The following is a 17629-nucleotide window of genomic DNA, read 5'->3' on the forward strand; positions in this document are numbered from 1 at the left end:
TCATGAAATTTGTTAACTTTGCAGCAGCAGTTCAATGCAGTACATAGCCTAGCATAGATATTAATAAAAATAATAATAATAATTAATAATAATAATAATAATAATAATAAAATACATGAAAACATTATAAACAATTAAATCAATTATGTGTAATGAATAGATTATTGAAAATGTGCAAAAACAGTAACACTGTATATTAAAAAGTGAAGTCGTGTCCAAAGCTTCAAAATCCATTTAGGAATCGGATGGCAGAGGGGAAGAAGCTGTTGCTGAATCACTGAGTGTGTGCCTTCAGGCCTGATGGTAACAGTGAGAAAAGGGCATGCCCTGGGTTCTGGAGGTCTTTAATAATGGACGTTGCCTTTCTGGGACACTGCTTCCTAAAGATGTCCTGGATACTTTGTAGGCTAGTGCACAAGATGGAGCTGACTAGATTTACAACCTTCTGCAGCTTCTTACGGTTCGGTGCAGGAGCCCCTCCACACCAGACAGTGATCCAGGTTGTCAGAATGCTTTCCACGGTACAACTATAGAAGTTTTTGAGCGTATTTGTTGACATGCCAAACCGCTTCAAAGTCCTAATAAAGTATAGCCACTGTCGTGCCTGCTTCCTGACTACATCAATGTGCTGGGACCAGATTAGATCCTCAGAGATCATGACACCCAGGAATTTAAAGTTGCTCACTGTCTCTACTTCTGATCCCTCTATGAGGATTGGTACATGCTCCCTCATCCTACTCTTCCTGAAGTCCACAATCTGCTCTTTCGTCCTACTGACGTTGAGTGTCAGGTTGTGACTGTGGCACCCTTCCACTAGTTGGCATATCTCACTCCTGCACGCCCCCTCGTCACCATCTGAGATTCTACCAACAATAGTTGTATCATCAGCAAATTTGTAGATGGTGTTTGAGCTATGCCTAGCCACACAGCCATGTGTATACAGAGAGTACAGCAGTGGGCTAGGCACACACCCCTGAGGTGCAGCAGTGTTGGTTGTCAGCGAAGAGGATATGTTAAACTGTAGGAACCTTGGATTTCAAGAGATATTGAGACCCTGGTAAAGCACAAAATGGAATTGCACAACAGGGATTGGCAGTCAGTTTCTTATAGAGTATAAGAAATGCAAGAGAACACATAAGAAATAAATCAGGATGGCTAAATGAAGGCATGAGGTTGCCCTCACAGAAAAGATGAAGGATAATCCTAAGTGATTCTAGTGATAGATTAGGAGCAAAAGTATTGCAAGGGAGAAAGTTGGTCCTCTGGAAGACCAGTGTGGCAATCCATGTGTGGAAACAAAGCAGATAGGGAGATCCTCATTATTTTTTTAATCTCTATTTAGTCCGGAGACAGGACACAGAGTCTATGGAAGTGTGGAAAAGCGACATTAACATCGTGGACCCTGTACTGACTAAAGTGGAGGAGGTGTTTCCTATCCTGAGGCAGATTAGGGTGGATAAATCTCCAGGGCATGGCAAGGTGCTCCCTCAGACCCTGTGGGAGGCATGTGCAGAAATTGTCGGGTCCCTGGCAGAGATCATTAAGTCATCCTTAGTGACGAGGGTGATACCAGATGATTGAAAGTTAACCAAAGTTGTTTTACTCCTTAACATATAACAGTGATATCTACAGCACATTACAGGTACTTTGGCCCATGATCCTGTGCCGACCACGTAACCTACTCTAGAAACTGCCTGGAACTTCCCCAGCACACAGCCCTCTATTTTTCTGTGTACCTATCTAAGAGGCTGTTAAAAGACCCTATTGTATCTGCCTCAAACACGGCTGCTGGCAGTGCATTACGCACATCCAGCACGCTCTGTGTAATAAACTTACCCCTGACATCCCCTCGGTATCTATTTCCAAGCACCTTAAAAGACTGTATGCCCCCCCATATTGGCCAATTCTGCCCTGGGAAAAAAACCTCTGGCTATCCACATGATCAATGCTCCTCATCATCTAATACATCTAAAAAAGGCTCTAAACATAAACAAGGAAATAATACATTGCTTTGAGGATTTGTTTGAAGTATAGAAGATAGTTTTTTTTCTCTCACACAGAGAGTGGTGAGTGCATGGAATGGGCTGCCAGCGGCCGTGGTGGAGGCGGAAATGAAAGGGTCTTTAAGAGACTCCTGGATGGATACATGGAGTTTGGAAAGTTAGAGGGCTAGGGGTAAGCCTAGGTAGATCTAAGGTAAGGATATGTTTGAGCCAAAAGGTCTGTATTGTGCTGTAGGTTTTCTATGTTTCTGTGTACACAAAATATAAGGGTATAGAATGGGTAAATGCAAGCAGGCTTTTCCAACTGATTTTAAGTGTGATAACAACCAGAGGTGATGGGTAAGTGGGGACGTGAAAACTTATGGGGAACAAATTATTGGCCATGAGGGTGTGGAATGAGATGCCAGCACAAGTGGTGTATGGTAGCTCGATTTCACCATTTAAGAGAAGTTTGGATGGGTATCTCGATGGTAGGTTTATGGAGTGCTATGGTCCCGGTGCAGGTGATTGCATTCCACAGCTTGAATGTTTTTCCAGCATTGAGATGGGCCAAATGGCATGTTTCTGTACTGAACTTCTCCATGTTTCAATGACAGAGAAGCTGGCCAGACTTGATTGGAAGGGAAACTGGCAGCAGTGACAATGGAGCAGCAATGGCTGGAGTTTCTAGAGCAATTTGGGAGCTGAGTGAAGGATACATCCCCAAGTAGTGGAAGCATTGGAAAGCCAGGAGGACACAACTGTGGCGAAATGACAAGCCAAACCCAACATAAAAGCCAAAGAAAGGGCAAACAAAAGAGCAAAAACTATTGGCAAGCTTTTAGAAGCCAACAGATGACAACTCAAAAAAAGGTCAGATATGCTCAGGGCATGGAATGATGATATTGTAGCCATTAATGCATCTTGGTTGCACCCAACAGCCTGAGGCATTTAGAGGAACAAAATATATGGGACCTCGATTCCTCTTGAAAACCAAGGTTCCCTGCACCATTTGCATCTCAATTTTTATTTTGACAGACACACACAAACACCACACCCTTAAAATTTCACTTCTGAAGGCGTCCCACTGACTAAGTACTCCTTTGCCAAAAAACATTCTGTCCCAAATCACACTTGTGAAATCCTTTCTGATACCATCAAAATTGACCTTTCTCCAACTTAGAATCTCAACCTGTGTTCCAGACCTCTCTTTTTCCATATTTACTTGGAATCTAATAGCATTATGATCACTAGATACAAAGTGTTCCCATACACTAATTACAGTCACTAGCCCTGGATCATTTCCTAACTGCTTATTGCACACTTCTACATCAGGAATTCTATGTACTGATTAAGGGCACATTTGACAAACTTTACCCCATCTAGTCCTTTTACAGTGTGGGAGTCCCAGTCAATATATGGAAAGTTAAAATCGCTTACAATCTCAACATTTGTTTCTTGACATAGTTTCATGTTTCTTGGTATAGTCTGTGATCTCTCTACAAATTTGTTCCTCTAAATCCCTCAGATAGTTGGGTGTACTCTACTCCCTGTAATGGCTATAACATCATAATTCCATGCCCTGGGTTAATCTGGCTTTCCTACAATGCTTCTTGCATTGTGATACACACAGCTCAGCACATTCATATCACCATGCCCAATCTTTTAATTGCTGACTCTGTCTGCAGTCTGAACAACATCTCTCTGGTGTCTAGAAAACAACCTCTCCCTCATTGTCACAAAACAAAGGAGCAGGTTGTGGACGACAGAAAGAATGGATACGGGATAAACCCTTCTAACATCAATGGATCTGCTGTTCAGAGGGTGAACAGCTTTAAGTTCCTCAGCATACACCTTACCGCGGATCTCACCAGGTCTGTACGCAACAGCGCCTCTTTCACCTCAGACGGTTGAAGAAGTTTGGAATGGTTCCCCAAATCCCAAGAACTTTCTACAGGGGCAACTTGAGAACATCCTGAGAGTCTGCATCACTGCCTGATATGGGAACTGTACTTCCCCAGTCGCAGGACTCTGCAGAGAGTGGTGCGGACAGTCCAGCCCATCTGTATATGTGAACTTCCCACTATTATTACATTATTGTGTAAAAAGGACCTGCAGGATCATTGGGGAGCTCATTCACCCCAACCAGAGACTGTTGCAGCTGCTACCATCCGGGAAATGGTACCACAGCATAAAAGCTAGGACACCAGGATCCGGGACAGCCTCTTCCACCAGGCCATCAGACTGATTCATTCATGCTGATACAATTGCATTTCTGTTATCTTGAATGTCCTGTTGTACATATTAATTATTATAAATTGCTAGAAATTGCACATTTAGACGGAGACATAACTTAAAGATCTCTACTCTTTAAAGAGTATGAAGGATGTACGTAATAAAGTCAATTCAATTCACCCTCTCCACTATCTGTTCTGTCATTCTGGCTCCAATCCTCCCTGCAACTTTAGTTTAACCACCCACCCCACAGGGGAGCACTAGCAAGCCTTGCCACTAGGATATTAGTCCCCTTCTAGTTCTGTTCTCCTAAATAATAAATCCCCCATCTCCCCTTTGACTTTCCCCCATCAGATAATCCCCCCCACAACAGTTTCTAAAGTAGTCCACCTATTCTTGTGGGGGACGGCCACAACAGTACTCTGTAATGGCTATTTAACCTCATTCACCTTCCTGACTCTCACCCAGTTTCCTGTGTCCTACACCCTGGGTGGAACTCACATCTCTTCATTTCATATCCATCACCCCATCCGACTGCCAGATGATCTGGAATTCATCCATTTCAAGTTCCAGCTCCTTAACGTGCAGGGCTACAAGCTGCAGCTGGATGCACATCTTGTAGGGGAGGGCATTAGGGACACTGGAGGTCTCACCACTTTCCCTCCAATGTCCCCTCTGATTTGAAATATGTGCGTAAAATCCTTGTGCTGTGCTATGTTTACCCAGTGACAACAATATGGTGTGCACTGAATTTTACATTTTGAGGTATTCAGTTCAACAGCTAGCGAATCACTGTCAGTAAGAATTTTGATCTCCTCTGGGATTGATCGAGTTCATTAGCACTCTCACACAGCCTGTTGCTGGTAATGAACAATGTTCTCATCAGAGCTTTTGCATACTATCCATATCTGATTTGTTTGCTAAATGATGATTTAAAAAGTCAGATTTCCAAAGATTGCTCGACTTCTTCTCACTTGCAAATTCTCCAGCAACTTCTGCATCATCACAATACACACAGGTGACTCCACTTTCTGTATTGTACATAAATATTCCCCCTGAACTCTCCCCCAATGACTGAAGGTGGTGAACTCAGCGATGGCAATGCCAATGAATATGAAGGGAAGGGCAGTAGTCTGTCTCATTGGAGTCTGGAACATTTGTGATCTGAAAGCTACTTGTTGCCCAGGGCAAAGGTGTTTGATATCATTATGTAACCAGAGAGAATGGGCTGAAGCATGTTCTCACCGGTAGAAAATTCCAGAACAAGAGGTGGTAGAACAAAGAACATGCACAAAATGCTGGAGGAACTCAGCAGGCCTGGCAGCATCTATGGAAAAGAATATTATTGTTGAGTTCCTCCAGCATTTGCGTTTCTTGGATCTCCAACATGGGAAAAAAAACAGAAAAAACAGAAAACCTACAGCATAATATAGGCCCTTCGGCATACAATGCTGTGCCGAACATTACTTACTTTAGAAATTACCCAATATTCCCCACAGCCCTCTATTTTTCCACGTGCCATGTACCTATCCAGGGGCCTCTTAAAAGACTCTATTGTATCCGCCTCCATCACAGTCACCAGCAGCCCATTCCACACACTCGAAACTCTGCGTAAAAAAAAACCTCACCCTCGTGGTGATATCACGTGTCAGAACGCGATGGTACCGAGCATGCGCAGAAATGAAGAATGTTCGAGAAGCATGGTTTTGTTGGTGTTAAATAAAAGGTAAATTCTTCCAGAATATGGTTTGTTATGAGTAACTCTCAGTATGTATAAACCACACAACACCCCTGAGAACTCCTTCCAACCGGCTTCCAAGCACCTTTAAACTGTGCCCTCTCCACAAATTCTCTTTTTTTTATGATTGGAAACAAAACAAAGGTGATTTTCTCAACTGCTGCTGTAAAATATTTTGTTCCCTTTCTCCGAGTTCCTAATCCTTGCATTTAGATAGCTGGAGCTCAGCTCTGTCTGAGAGATCCATCGGTTCCCATTCCCTCATCAGCCGGAATCTCCCCGGGGCCCGTGTACGGATCGTGGGGCTGAGAGACAGTTAAGAGAGCAGGACTGTGCCGGGATTGCGGGTCACGATATCCAAAACTCAGAAATTTCCCTAAATCGGTGTTGCAAACTTCACGGGGTGAACACTCTTACCTTATGCTGATCCTTCCGTTTGTGCACTGCGCGCATGCGTGATATCCGGGAACGTGAACAGACCAGACGCCTGTGCATTCAATCGGTCCTTCGGCGAAAGCGAAATTTATAACGCACGGATTTCTGGGTAATCAGGGAGCCATTGACAGTTTCTGCAACCACCGGTTCCATGACAATACTTCAGTGCTTTTTTTTTTGTGTGGCGGCTCCCATAAACAATATATTCCATATCAGCAGGCACTTCGTGTATCTCATGCCAAAGTACAAACCAATTACAAATGCAGATATAAAACACAGGAGATTCTGCAGTTGCTGGAAATATAGACACACACACACACACACACACACACACACACACACACACACACACACACACACACACACACACACACACACACACACACACACACACACACACACACACACACACACACACAGCAACTAAGCAGAGGAGTACACAGTCTAGGCATGTTGAAGGCCCTCGGCCTAAACGCTGTCTATTTATTCTTCTTCACATTTGTGGCCTGATCTGTTGATTTCCTCCAGTACTTTGCAGAAATTAACCACCTTTTTTCAATCAAACCGATTCAAAATTTTTCTGATCTTTCATTTGTACCCACATCCTGCTGGCGTTATGCCTCTTCGTCCTACTCATCGTAAACTGCAGGTCCCATTTGTTTCTGGAGTCCCAAACTCCTGACTCAGGCTGACAACTCTTTGGTTTCTGACTCTGCACCATCGAAGATTCACTCGCTAGTCTGCTGTCAGGCTTTAGAGGCGCATTGCAACAGCCCAACTGTCTGAGGTACAGTCCTTTGAAATTAGTGAAAATGAACCAAAACGTTCAAAAGAACAGGGAAGAAAGAGTTAACAACCTTAGTCCGGAGTTCTGAACAACGTTGAAACCACAGTTCTTCAGCATGGAGAAAATCATGCAGGAAATTCATGGAGGTATATTTGATGATGAGAGGCATTTGACGTGTGGATAGCCAAAGGATTTTTCCCAGGGCTGGAACGGCTAACACGAGGGGGCATAGGTTTAAGTTGCTTGAATGTTGGTACAGTTGTGATGTCAGAGCTATGTTTTTTTAAACAAAGTGGTGTTTGTGTGGAATGCACTGCCAGCGACGGTGGTAGAGGCGGATACAATAGGGTTTTTTAAGAGACTCTTAGATAGGTACATGGAGCTTAGGAAAATAGAGGGCTATGCGGTAGGGTAATTCTTGGCAGTTTCTAGAGTAAGTTACATGGTTGGCACAACATTATGGGCCAACACGTCTATAATATGCTGTAGATCTCTATAATTCTATGAAATTCAAAGGAAATCTCTTATCCCATGGAGAGGTGACTAGTTGCAACCTGTCATCATAGGGAGTGTGAGAGGGAAACGGCAGGGATAGATTTTGATAAACTGATATGGATCAGAAACATGGGCAGGAACCAAATGGACTGAGTAGCCTTTCTAGTGTACATGGTGAGGGTGATAGAGTCAGTAAGTACCTGAGACACGGGATAAATGATACAGAATTGATTTATCATTCACAGATCCACAATGTAAAACTTCTGTCTAGTTTAAGGCTAATATCAGCAGAACAGACTCCTCCAATGTTCAGTGACCAGGGTTCAGTCCTGGGGGCGATGAGCAGCCGCAAGAACTGCAGAATCTGACAGTAACAGTCCCTCATGAACCTGCAGCTGCCTTCAGTCACCGTGATGGTTAAACATTTAACACGGAGCTGATTTGAACTTCCTCCCTGATGTGAAGGTGCTGGTGTTGCCACAGCTGGGATGATTGAGTAAATCTCTTTCTTGAGTTATTAATCTTTTTATTGATATAAAAGGAATATAAATACAAACAAGAGGAGAATTATCTCAAATGTACGTATCAATAACAATACAAACAGAAAGTGAAATAAAGATGATCAAAGTCATACATAGTGTTAAGCTATTATGTGATATATAATAAAAAAAAGACGACAGCTGATTCTCCTCCATTCTATTCATGGAGAAAAAAAATTAAATTATGAAAAGAAGAAAATAAAACACTACACTATACAAAATAAAAAAGAACTGGGCAGTCCATTCGGAGGATATGATCAAAAAGTTAAAAAAAAAAGAAAGAATTTCTGATCAAATCTAGAACTTCGAAAAAAAATTGTAAAAGTAATAAATCAAACCAAATGAAAATACTGAATAAATGGTCGCCAGATTTGCTCAAATTTACAGGATGTATCTAATGTCCGACTTCTTATTTTCTCTAAACTTAGACAGGACATAATGGAGGAAAACCAATAAAAGACAATGGGTGGATTAGAATCCTTCCACTTCAGTAAAATGGCTGTCCTATTCAATGAAGTTGAAAAGGCTATCATACGTTGAGTGGAATCAGGAATATTTCCTGGTTCCAATGGGATAATCCTAAATATTGCCGTAAGTAAATTAGGTTGTGGTTCCAGATGTAATTATCTAAAAAAGTCTACATTAAATAAATCTGGCTATCCACACGACCAATGCCTCTCATCATCTTATACACCTGCATGAATTCCCTGCATGATTTTCTCCATGCTGAATAAGACGATGGCCACACTGTGGTTTTAAAGTTCTTCAGAGCTCTGGGCTAAGGTGGTTCTTCCCTGCTCTTTTGAACGTTTTGGGTCATTTTCACTAATTACAAATGACTGTGCCTCAGACAGCTGGGTTGTTGCAATGCGCCTCTAAAGTCTGACAGCAGACTATCGAATGAATCTTCGATGGAGCAGAGTCAGAAACCAAAGAGTTGCCAGCCTGAGTCAGGGCTTTAGGACTCCAGAAAAAAATTGAGGCCTGGAGTTTATGATGAGTAGGAGGAAGAGGAATCACACCAGCAGGATGTGGCTACAAATGAAAAATCAGAAACATTTTGAAACTGTTTGATTGAAAAAAGGTGGTTAATTTCTGCAAAGTACTGGAGGAAATCAACCGATCAGGCCGCAAATGTGGAGAGGAATAAATAGACAACGTTTAGACCGAGCCCCTTCAGCATGTCTAGACTGTGTACTCCTCTGCTTAGTTGCTGCCTGAACTGCACAGTTCCTCCAGCATTGTGTGTCTGCGTCTCTCTATTTCCAACAACTGCAGAATCTCTTCTGTTTCATACCTGCATGTGTAAGAGGATTGTACATTGGCATTAGATACACGGAATACCTGTTAGTATCGACTTTTTTTTTCTGGGAGCCGCCACACAAAAAAAAACTGAGCTATGGACATGCAAACGGTGCTTGCAGAGACATTCAATGGCACCGTGACTACCCGTAAATCCATGCGTTAAAAATTTCGCTGTCGCCGAAGCACCGATCTAATGCGCAGGCGTTAGCGTTGTTAATTATACCCGAACATCACGCATGCGCGCAGTGCACAAACCGAAGGATCAGCTTCAGGTAAGAGTGTTCGCCACGTGGAGTTTTCAACACAGTTTTAGGAAAATTTCTGTGAACTTCGGACACCGTGGCCCGCAGTCCCGGGACAGTCCTGCTCTCTTCCCTCTCTCTCAGCCGCACAATTCGTACACGGTCCCCGGGGATCTTCCGGCTGATGAGGGAATGGGAACCGATAGATCTCTCAGACAGAGCTGAGCTTCAGCTATCTAAGTGCAAGGATTAGGAACTCGGAGAAAGGGAACAAAAGCTTTTATATCAGCTGTTGAGAAAATCACCTTTTTTTCTACCTCCAATCACAAACAAGAGAAAACTTGTGGAGAGGGCACAGTTTTAAGGTGTTTGGAAGCAGGTACGAAGGAGATGTCAGGGGTTGTATTCTTTATACGTACTGTGGGTTACTCATAACAAACCATATTCTGGAAGAATTTACCTTTTATTTAACAACAACAAAACCACGTTTTACACTGCCACGCTTCTCGATCATTCTTCATTTCTGCGCATGCTCGGAACTCCGTTCCATCCCTTTCTGACACGTGATATCACCACGAGGGGTGAGGTTTTTTTTTACGCAGAGTGCCGAGTGTGTGGAATGGGCTGCTGGTGACTGTGATGGAGGCGGATACAATAGGGTCTTTGAAGAGGCTCCTGGATAGGTACATGACACGTAGAAAAATAGAAAGCTGTGGGGAATATCAGGTAATTTTTAACGTAAGTAATGTTCGGCACAGCATTGGGGGCCGGAGGTTGAGGCTTTCTTTTTCGATGTTGGAAATCCAAGAAACACACACAAAATGCTAGAGGAACTCCACATTGATATAATTTTCCTTAGATGCTGTCTGACCTGCAGCATTTTATGTGTGTTCCTTGTTCTACCACTTCTTGTTTTGGAATTTTCTACTGGTGAGAAAATGCCTTGACCCATTCTCTCTGGCTACATAATGATATCAAACATCTTTGCCCTGGGCAACAAGCAGCTTTCACATCACAAATGCGCCAGACTCCAGTGAGACAGACTACTGCCCTTCCCTTCATATACATTGGCATTCCCATCACTGAGTTCACCACCGTCAGTCCCCTGGGGGAGGGTTCAGGGGGAATATTTATGTACAATACAGAAAGTGGAGTCACCTGTGTGTATTGTGATGATGCAAAAGTTGCTGGAGAATTTGCAAGTGGGAAGAAATCGAGTAATATTTGGAAATCTGACTTTTTAAAGCAAATCAGATATGGACAGTATGCAAAAGCTCTGGCGAGAACATCCTTCATTACCAGTTACAGGCATGGTACATGGGCTGTGTGAGAGTACAGATGAACTCGATCAAAGTTCTTATTGACAGTGATTCGGTAGCTTTTGAAATGAATATCTCAAAATATAAAATTCAGAGCAGACCATATTGTTGTCACTGGGTAAACATTGCACAGCACAAGGTTTTTGCGCACATATTTCAAATCGGAGGGGACATTAATGGGAATGAGGGGAGACTTCAGTGTCCCTGATGCCCTCACCTACAAGATGTGCATCCAACTGCAGCTTGTAGCCCTGCACTTTAAGGAGCTGCAACTTGAAATGGACGAATTCTGGATCATCCGGCAGTTGGATGGGGTGATGGATATCACATGAAGAGATGTGAATTACACGCAAGTTGCAGCACACAGGAAACTGGGTGAGTGTCTGGAAGATGACTGAGGTTAAATAGTCATTGTTGAGTAATCGTCTGGCCATCCCCCACAAGAATAGGTAGACCACTTTAGAAACTGTTGTGGGGGGGATTACCTGATGGGGGAAAGTTAAAGGGGAGATGGGGGATTTGTTAGTTAGGGGAACAGAACTAGAAAGGGACTAATATCCTAGTGGCAAGGCTTGCTAGTGCTCCCCTGTGGGGTGGGTGGTTAAACTAAAGTTGCAGGGAGGATTGGAGCCAAAATGACAGAACAGATAGTGGACAGAGTGAATTGAATTGACTTTATTACATACATCATTTGTATACTTAAAGAGTAGAAATCTTTACGTTATGTCTCCATCTAAGTGTGCAATTTATAATAGATAGATAGATAGATACTTTATTCATCCCCATGGGGAAATTCAACATTTTTTTTCCAATGTCCCATACACTTGTTGTAGCAAAACTAATTACATACAATACTTAACTCAGTAAAAATATGATATGCATCTAAATCACTCTCTCAAAAAGCATTAATAATAGCTTTAAAAAAGTTCTTAAGTAGTTTACTTAAATACATTGAGTCCTAACCCCGGCACTTTAACATATCTTACTCCTGGCGGTTGAATTGTAAAGCCGAATGGCATTGGGGAGTATTGATCTCTTCATCCTGTCTGAGGAACATTGCATCGATAGCAACCTGTCGCTGAAACTGCTTCTCTGTCTCTGGATGATGCTATGTAGAGGATGTTCAGGGTTTTCCATAATTGACCGTAGCCTACTCAGCACCCTTCGCTCTGCTACCGATGTTATACTCTCCAGTACTTTGCCCACGACAGAGCCCACCTTCCTTACCAGCTTATTAAGACGTGAGGCGTCCCTCTTCTTAATGCTGCCTCCCCAACACGCCACCACAAAGAAGAGGGCGCTCTCCACAACTGACCTATAGAACATCTTCAGCATCTCACTACAGACATTGAATGACGCCAACCTTCTAAGGAAGTACAGTCGACTCTGTGCCTTCCTGCACAAGGCATCTGTGTTGGCAGTCCAGTCTAGCTTCTCGTCTAACTGTACTCCCAGATACTTGTAGGTCTTAACCTGCTCCACACATTCTCCATTAATGATCACTGGCTCCATATGAGGCCTAGATCTCCTAAAGTCCTAAAGTAATTAATAATAATCAATATGTACAACAGGGCATTCAAGATAACAGAAATACAATTGTATCAGCATGAATGAATCAGTCTGATAGCCTGGTGAAAGAGGCTGTCCCGGATCCTGTTGGTCCTGGCTTTTATGCTGCGGTACTGTTTCCCGGATGGTAGCGGCTGCAACAGTCTCTGGTTGGGGAGAATGAGCTCTCCAATGATCCTATGGGTCCGTTTTACACAATAATGTAAATACCCTGGATAGTGGGAAGTTCACATATGCAGATGGGCTGGGCTGTCTGCACCACTCTCTGCAGTGTCCAGCGACTGAGGGAAGTAAAGTTCCCATATCAGGCAGTGATGCAGACTCTCAGGATGTTCTCAAGTTGCCCCTGCAGAAAGTTCTTGGGATTTGGGGAACCATTTCAAACTTCTTCAACAGTCTGAGGTGAAAGAGGCGCTGTTGTGCCTTTTTCACCACACAGCCGGTATGTACAGACCTGGTGAGATCCTCGGTAATGTGTATGCTGAGGAACTTATAGCTGTTCACCCTCTGAACAGCAGATCCATTGATGTCAGAAGGGTTTATCCCGTATCCATTCTTTCTGTTGTCCACAACCTGCTCCTTTGTTTTTGTGACAATGACGGAGAGGTTGTTTTCTAGACACCAGCCAGATGTTGTTCCGACCTCAGACAAAGTCAGCAATCAAAAGCTTGAGCATGGTGAGATGAATGTGATGAGATGTGTATATCACAATGCAAGAAGCCTCGTTGGAAAGCCAGATTAGCCCAGGGCATTGAATTATCATATTGTAGCCATTACTGGGAGTTGGTTACACCCAACAATCTGAGGGATTTAGAGGAACAAATTTGTAGAGACATCACAGACTATTCCAAGAAACAAAGGCTGAGATTGTAAGCGATTTTAACTTTCCATATATTGAGTGGGACTCCCATACTGTAAAAGGACTAAAATGGGTAGAGATTGTCAAATGTGTCCTTGATCAGGACGTAGAATTCCTGATGTAGAAGTGTGCAAGAAGCTGTTAGGAAACAATCCAGGGCTAGTGACAGAAATTAGTGTATGGGAACACTTTGTATCCAGAGGTCATAATGCTATTAGATTCCAAGTAAATATGGAAAAAAGAGAGGTCTGGAACACAGGTTGAGATTCTAAATTGGAGAAAGGTCAATGTTGATGGTATCAGAAAGATCTAACAAGTGTGGCTGGGACAGAATGTTTTTTGGCAAAGGAGTAAATAGTAAGTGGGACACCTTTAGAAGTGAAATTTTAAAGGTGTAGAGTTTGTATGTGTCTGTCAAAATAAAAGTTGAGATGCAAATGGTGCAGGGAACCTTGGTTTTCAAGAGGAATCGAGGCCCCATTTATTTTGTTCCTCTAAAAGCCTCAGGCTGTTTAGTGCAACCAAGAGCCATTAATGGTTACAATATCATCATTCCATGCCCTGAGCATATCTGACCTTTTTTTTAGTTGTCATCTGTTGGCTTCTAAAAGCCTGCCAATAATCTTTGCTCTTTTGTTTGCCCTCTCGAATTGTCTTTTATGTTGGGTTTGGCTTGTCATTTCACCACAGTTGTGTCCTCCTGGCTTTCCAATGCTTGCACTACTTTGGGATGTATCCATCACTCAGCTCCCAAATTGCTCTAGAAACTCCAGCCATTGCTGCTCCATTGTTACTGTTGCCAGTTTCCCCTCCAATCAAGTCTGGCCAGCCTCTCTGTCATTGAAACATGGAGAAGTTCAGTACAGAAACATGCCATTTGGCCAATCTTCTCAATGCTGGAAAAACATTCAAGCTGTGGAATGCAATGACCTGCACCGGGACCATAGCACTCCATAAACCTACCATCCAGATACCCATCCAAACTTCACTTAAATGGTGAAATCGAGCTACCATACACCACTTGTGCTGGCATCTCATTCCACACTCTCTAGGCCAATAATTTGTTCCACATAAATTTTCACGTCCCCACTTACCCATCACCTCTGGTTGTCGTCACACTTAAAATCAGTTGGAAAAACCTACTTGAATTTACCCACTGTATTCCCTTATATTTTGTCTGTGCAGAAACATAGAAAACCTACAGCACAATACAGGCCTTTTGGCCCAAACATATCCTTACCATAAATCTACCTAGGCTTACCCCTAGCCCTCTAACTTTCTAAACTCCATGTATCCATCCAGGAGTCTCTTAAAGACCCTTTCATTTCCTCCTCAACCACGGCCGCTGGCAGCCCATTCCATGCACTCATCACTCTCTGTGTGAGAGGAAAAAAACTATCTTCTATACTTCAAACAAATCCTCAAAACAATGTATTATTTCCTTGTTTATATTTAGAGCCTTTTTTACGTTTAGAAGATGATGAGGGGCATTGATCGTGTGGATGGCCTGAGGTTTTTTCCCAGGGCAGAATTGGCTAATATGGGGGGCATACAGTCTTTTAAGGTGCTTGGAAATAGATACCGAGGGGATGTCAGGGGTAAGTTTATTACACAGAGCGTGCTGGATGTGCGTAATGCACTGCCAGCAGCCGTGTTTGAGGCAGATACAATAGGGTCTTTTAACAGCCTCTTAGATAGGTACACAGAAAAATAGAGGGCTGTGTGCTGGGGAAGTTCCAGGCAGCTTCTAGAGTAGGTTACATGGTCGGCACAGGATCATGGGCCAAAGTGCCTGTAATGTGCTGTAGGTATCACTGTTATAGTTAAGGAGCAAAACAACTTTGGTTAACTTTCAATCATCTGGTACCACCCCCGTCACTAAGGATGACTTAATGATCTCTGCCAGGGACCCGACAATTTCTGCACTTGCCTCCCACAGGGTCTGAGGGAGCACCTTCTCATGCCCTGGAGATTTATCCACCCTAATCTGCCTCAGGATAGGAAACACCTCCTCCACTTTAGTCAGTACAGGGTCCACGATGTTAATGCCGCTTTTCCACACTTCCATAGACTCTGTGTCCTGTCTCCGGACTAAACAGAGATTTTAAAAAAATGAGGATCTCCCTATCTGTTTTGTTTCCACACATGGATTGCCACGCTAGTCTTCCAGAGGACCAACTTTCTCCCTTGCAATACTTTTGCTCCTAATCTATCACGATAATCACTTAGAATTATCCTTCATCTTTTCTGTGAGGGCAACCTCATGCCTTCTGTTAGCCATCCTGATTTATTTCTTATGTGTTCTCTTGCATTTCTTATACTCCATTAGAACCTGCCTGCCTATCCCTGTTATGCAACTCCATTTTGTGCTTCACCAGGGTCCCAATATCTCTTGAAATCCAAGGTTCCCTACAGTTTAACATATCCTCTTCGCTGTCAATCAACAGTGCTGCACCTCAGGGGTGTGTGCCTAGCCCACTGCTGTACTCTCTGTATACACATGGCTGTGTGGCAAGGCATAGCTCAAACACCATCTACAAATTTGCTGACGATACAACCATTGTTGGTAGAATCTCAGATGGTGACGAGGGGGCGTACAGGAGTGAGATATGACAGCTAGTGGAAGGGTGCCACAGTCACAACCTGACACTCAACGTCAGTAGGACGAAAGAGCAGATTGTGGACTTCAGGAAGAGTAAGATGAGGGAGCACGTACCAATCCTCATAGAGGGATCAGAAGTAGAGACAGTGAGCAACTTTAAATTCCTGGGTGTCCTGATCTCTGAGGATCTAATCTGGTCCCAGCACATTGATGTAGTCAGAAAGAAGGCACGACAGTGGCTATACTTTGTTAGGACTTTGAAGTGTTTTGGTATGTCAACAAATACGCTCAAAAACTTCTATCGTTTTACTGTGGAGAGCATTCTGACAAACTGGATCACTGTCTGCTGTGGAGGGGCTTCTGCACAGGACCGTAAGAAGCTGCAGAAGGTTGTAAATCTAGTCAGCTCCATCTTGGGTACTAGCCTACAAAGTATCCAGGACATCTTTAGGAAGCAGTGTCTCAGAAAGGCAGCGTTTATTATTAATGTCCACCAGCACCCAGGGCATGCCCTTTTCTCACTGTTACCATCAGGCCTGAAGGCACACACTCAGCGATTCAAGAACAGCTTCTTCCCATCTGCCATCTGATTCTTAAATGGACTTTGAAGCTTTGGACACTATCTCACTTTTACTGTTTTTGCACATTTTTAATTATCTATCCATTATACATAATTGATTTAACTGTTTATAATGTTTATAATGTATTTATTTTATTATTATTATTATTATTATTATTATTATTATTATTATTATTATTATTATTATCTATGCTAGGTTCTGTACTGCATTGAACTGCTGCTGCAAAGTTAACAAATTTCACGACACATGCCGGTGATAATAAACCTGATTCTGACTCCGAGTTTCTATCTTTACCTTTTATTCTGACAAGCACATACCCGCTTTGTACTTTCAAAATTTCACTTTGAAGGCCTCGCATTTACCAAGCACACTTTTGCCATAAAGGAGCCTGTCCCACTCCACAGTTGCCAGATTCTAGTGTCATAATTCCAGGTGTTGATCATGCCCTGAACACATCCACCTTTCCTACACTGCTCCTTGTATTGAAATATACAGGGCTCAGCATATTCACTGCACAATGCTCAAGTTTTTCATTCCTGACTTTGTCCGAGGACTGAACAACATCTGTCTCCACAACCCCTCCACTATCTGGTCTGTTATTCAGGCTCCCATTCCCCCTGCAACTTTGGTTTAACCGCCCCCCCACCTTACCCCCACCTCCCAGCATGCAGCTCTCTCACATCTTTGGTTTTCCTCTCCCAGATCAATAAAAAGGAGGTGCATACCAGGTACAGGCAGATAGGAACAAATGAGGTACTTATGAAATACAGGAAATTCAAGTGAACACTTATGAAAGAAATAAAAGAAGGCATGAGGTTGCCCCAGCAGACAAGGTGAAGGAGAATCCTCAGGGATTCTGCTGATATGTTAAGAGCAAAAAGGTTGCAAGGGAAAAAAATTAATCCTCTGCAAGATCAGAATGGTAATCCATATGAGGAAAC

The 17629-nt window shown here is 43.0% G+C and overlaps 1 protein-coding gene across 1 annotated transcript in view; it reads left to right on the forward strand.

Moving 5' to 3' along the window:
- Positions 1-13241: 13241 nt before the first annotated feature.
- Positions 13242-17629, forward strand: part of LOC140721763 (uncharacterized) — a 71013-nt gene continuing 66625 nt past the window's right edge. Inside the window, 1 exon segment of the mRNA XM_073036559.1 lies at positions 13242-13323. Within this exon segment, the coding sequence (XP_072892660.1) occupies positions 13242-13323 (82 nt within the window).

This window comes from Hemitrygon akajei, unplaced genomic scaffold (assembly GCF_048418815.1).
Source record: "Hemitrygon akajei unplaced genomic scaffold, sHemAka1.3 Scf000061, whole genome shotgun sequence".
In the NCBI taxonomy this organism is placed as follows: Eukaryota; Metazoa; Chordata; class Chondrichthyes; order Myliobatiformes; family Dasyatidae; genus Hemitrygon; species Hemitrygon akajei.